The 1,870-nt window shown below is 34.3% G+C and overlaps 1 protein-coding gene across 4 annotated transcripts in view; it reads right to left on the reverse strand.

Moving 5' to 3' along the window:
* Window positions 1-545: 545 nt before the first annotated feature.
* Window positions 546-1,870, reverse strand: part of LOC107696044 (SAP domain-containing ribonucleoprotein-like) — a 15,633-nt gene continuing 14,308 nt past the window's right edge. For all 4 annotated transcript variants that reach the window (XM_016496192.1, XM_016496191.1, XM_016496190.1 and 1 more), the window contains one exon: window positions 546-719. In XM_016496192.1, coding sequence (XP_016351678.1) covers window positions 678-719 — 42 coding nt within the window. In that variant the 3' untranslated portion in view covers window positions 546-677. The remainder of the gene's footprint in view (window positions 720-1,870) is intronic.

Below are 1,870 nucleotides of genomic sequence, written 5' to 3' on the forward strand. Positions count from 1 at the left end.
TGGGCTTGAATATTGTGAAGTGAGATAGAAGGTCCCTAAGATAAGATATGTGGAGTTCATAACTGCCCATTTTCTGCTATGAGGAAAAAGGATTGAATAAATTCTTCTGGGACAAAAAAAAATAAAATAAAAGATTTTCATGCCAGACAGCACACTATAACATGCTGCTTAAAACATTTGTAGTTGTTAAACCTCGTCAAAACACAAGGTTGATACAGTACATCACGATCAGCTTGTAGTTTAAAAGAGAACGCACACTTTGAGAGAAATTAGTGGTCAGTGGATGTTGTGTCTAACAGGAGTGTCAAAATAAAGATGCATCTCAAATACATAATTTTTTTACACTTTGCATTGATACATTTTAATCATTTAATTCCATGCATCAATCCATATCATATCATTATATCTCTAGCACCTAGTAGGTACACCTTTCCTGATCTACTTCTGAAGGATGCATATTAATACCTTAAGGACCCACACACACACCTAAGCCAAATGCAAATCATCTATCAAACATATCAAGAATGAAAGACAAGAGAAACTAGTAAGGAACTGGGGTACTTTTAATGTAAATAGCAGATAAACAACCATGGCACTACAGGGATTACAAGCTTATCAAAATGAACCGCAAAGAACACTTAAAAAAATGAATAAAAATACAAGGGTAAGATCCATTTTTATACATTTCCAAACCGCTCAGCACGTTTTCGCTTCTTTGCCTGAAAGAGAAAGAGAAGGTGGGATAAGGAGAAGGCCATCATAGTGAGAAACAAGATTGTGACATGGTCAATACTGATATAAATAGGAGCCTCGCTTGAGGTGTTGCCACGATTTACAGCGGACAAGATTCAGTTGTATTCCTCTGAAGTGATTGTGCTAAGGATGATGTTGTCTGACTTTATTTTTTATTTTATTTTTTTAAATCGCTCCTGTCCTTTGTCGGAATCGCACACTAAATTTAAACAGGGGTTGATGGCAAAAATGTAGTCTTGCCACAAAGTGATGAATTTCAGATCACTGCCTTGTCTCTTGTATGGTAGGCAATGTCAGTCCTCCCACAAAATCTTAATTGGTAGAATCATAATTTCTTCCAACAAAGATAACCTGAATAATTTCTAGAACTATCAGAAATTTTTTCACTCGCGCTTGTAACAAACTCTGAATACAGTGTTATCCAACACTTTAGATAGTGTAGCACCTTTCAGTCTAAAGAAAATTAAATAAATTCATATATGCAGGTGTGTTCTCAGAAAATATTAAATAAAACAAACTAATGCATAAATACAAATATCTGTTTGGTACTCCATTAGATGCTGGAGATAAAAAAAGATTATATTTATTACTTAATTTTCTAAGAACAAAGATATTTGTTCATAGTCTGAATTAACGTTGCAGATACTTTATTACTTGGCATGTTTATGAAGCAAATAAGCTAAATAAATATGAACAGAAATCACACATAAACCTATGCTTAAAAAGCCCATACACACGTGGACAAAATTGTTGGTAGCCTTCCACAGGGTTCGTACACATTTTTACCAATAAATTTCCATGACTTTTGAGACAATATTCATGACCTTAATGTTCCATTATTTTACAATAAGAATAAAAATGTTCAAATTATCATAGCATACGTTAACTAAAATGAATGACTATTAATGCTACTCGTTTGCTTTCTTGTTTTAGTAATAAGTACAAGCTGCAACTGCGCCAGATGTTACTCCACATTTCACATCACTGAATATTATCATTTATTTAACTGTGTGGCCAGGATGGCCATTTTGGTGTAATTTTGTGTGTATTTTTTCTGCTTAAATGCAACAAGCTGCGCTTTAGAGCCCTGCATTTCAGCCCGAGCCCAACGGACCCA

This window comes from Sinocyclocheilus anshuiensis, unplaced genomic scaffold, assembly GCF_001515605.1.
Source record: "Sinocyclocheilus anshuiensis isolate Anshui unplaced genomic scaffold, SAMN03320099.WGS_v1.1 scaffold746, whole genome shotgun sequence".
Classification (NCBI taxonomy): Eukaryota; Metazoa; Chordata; class Actinopteri; order Cypriniformes; family Cyprinidae; genus Sinocyclocheilus; species Sinocyclocheilus anshuiensis.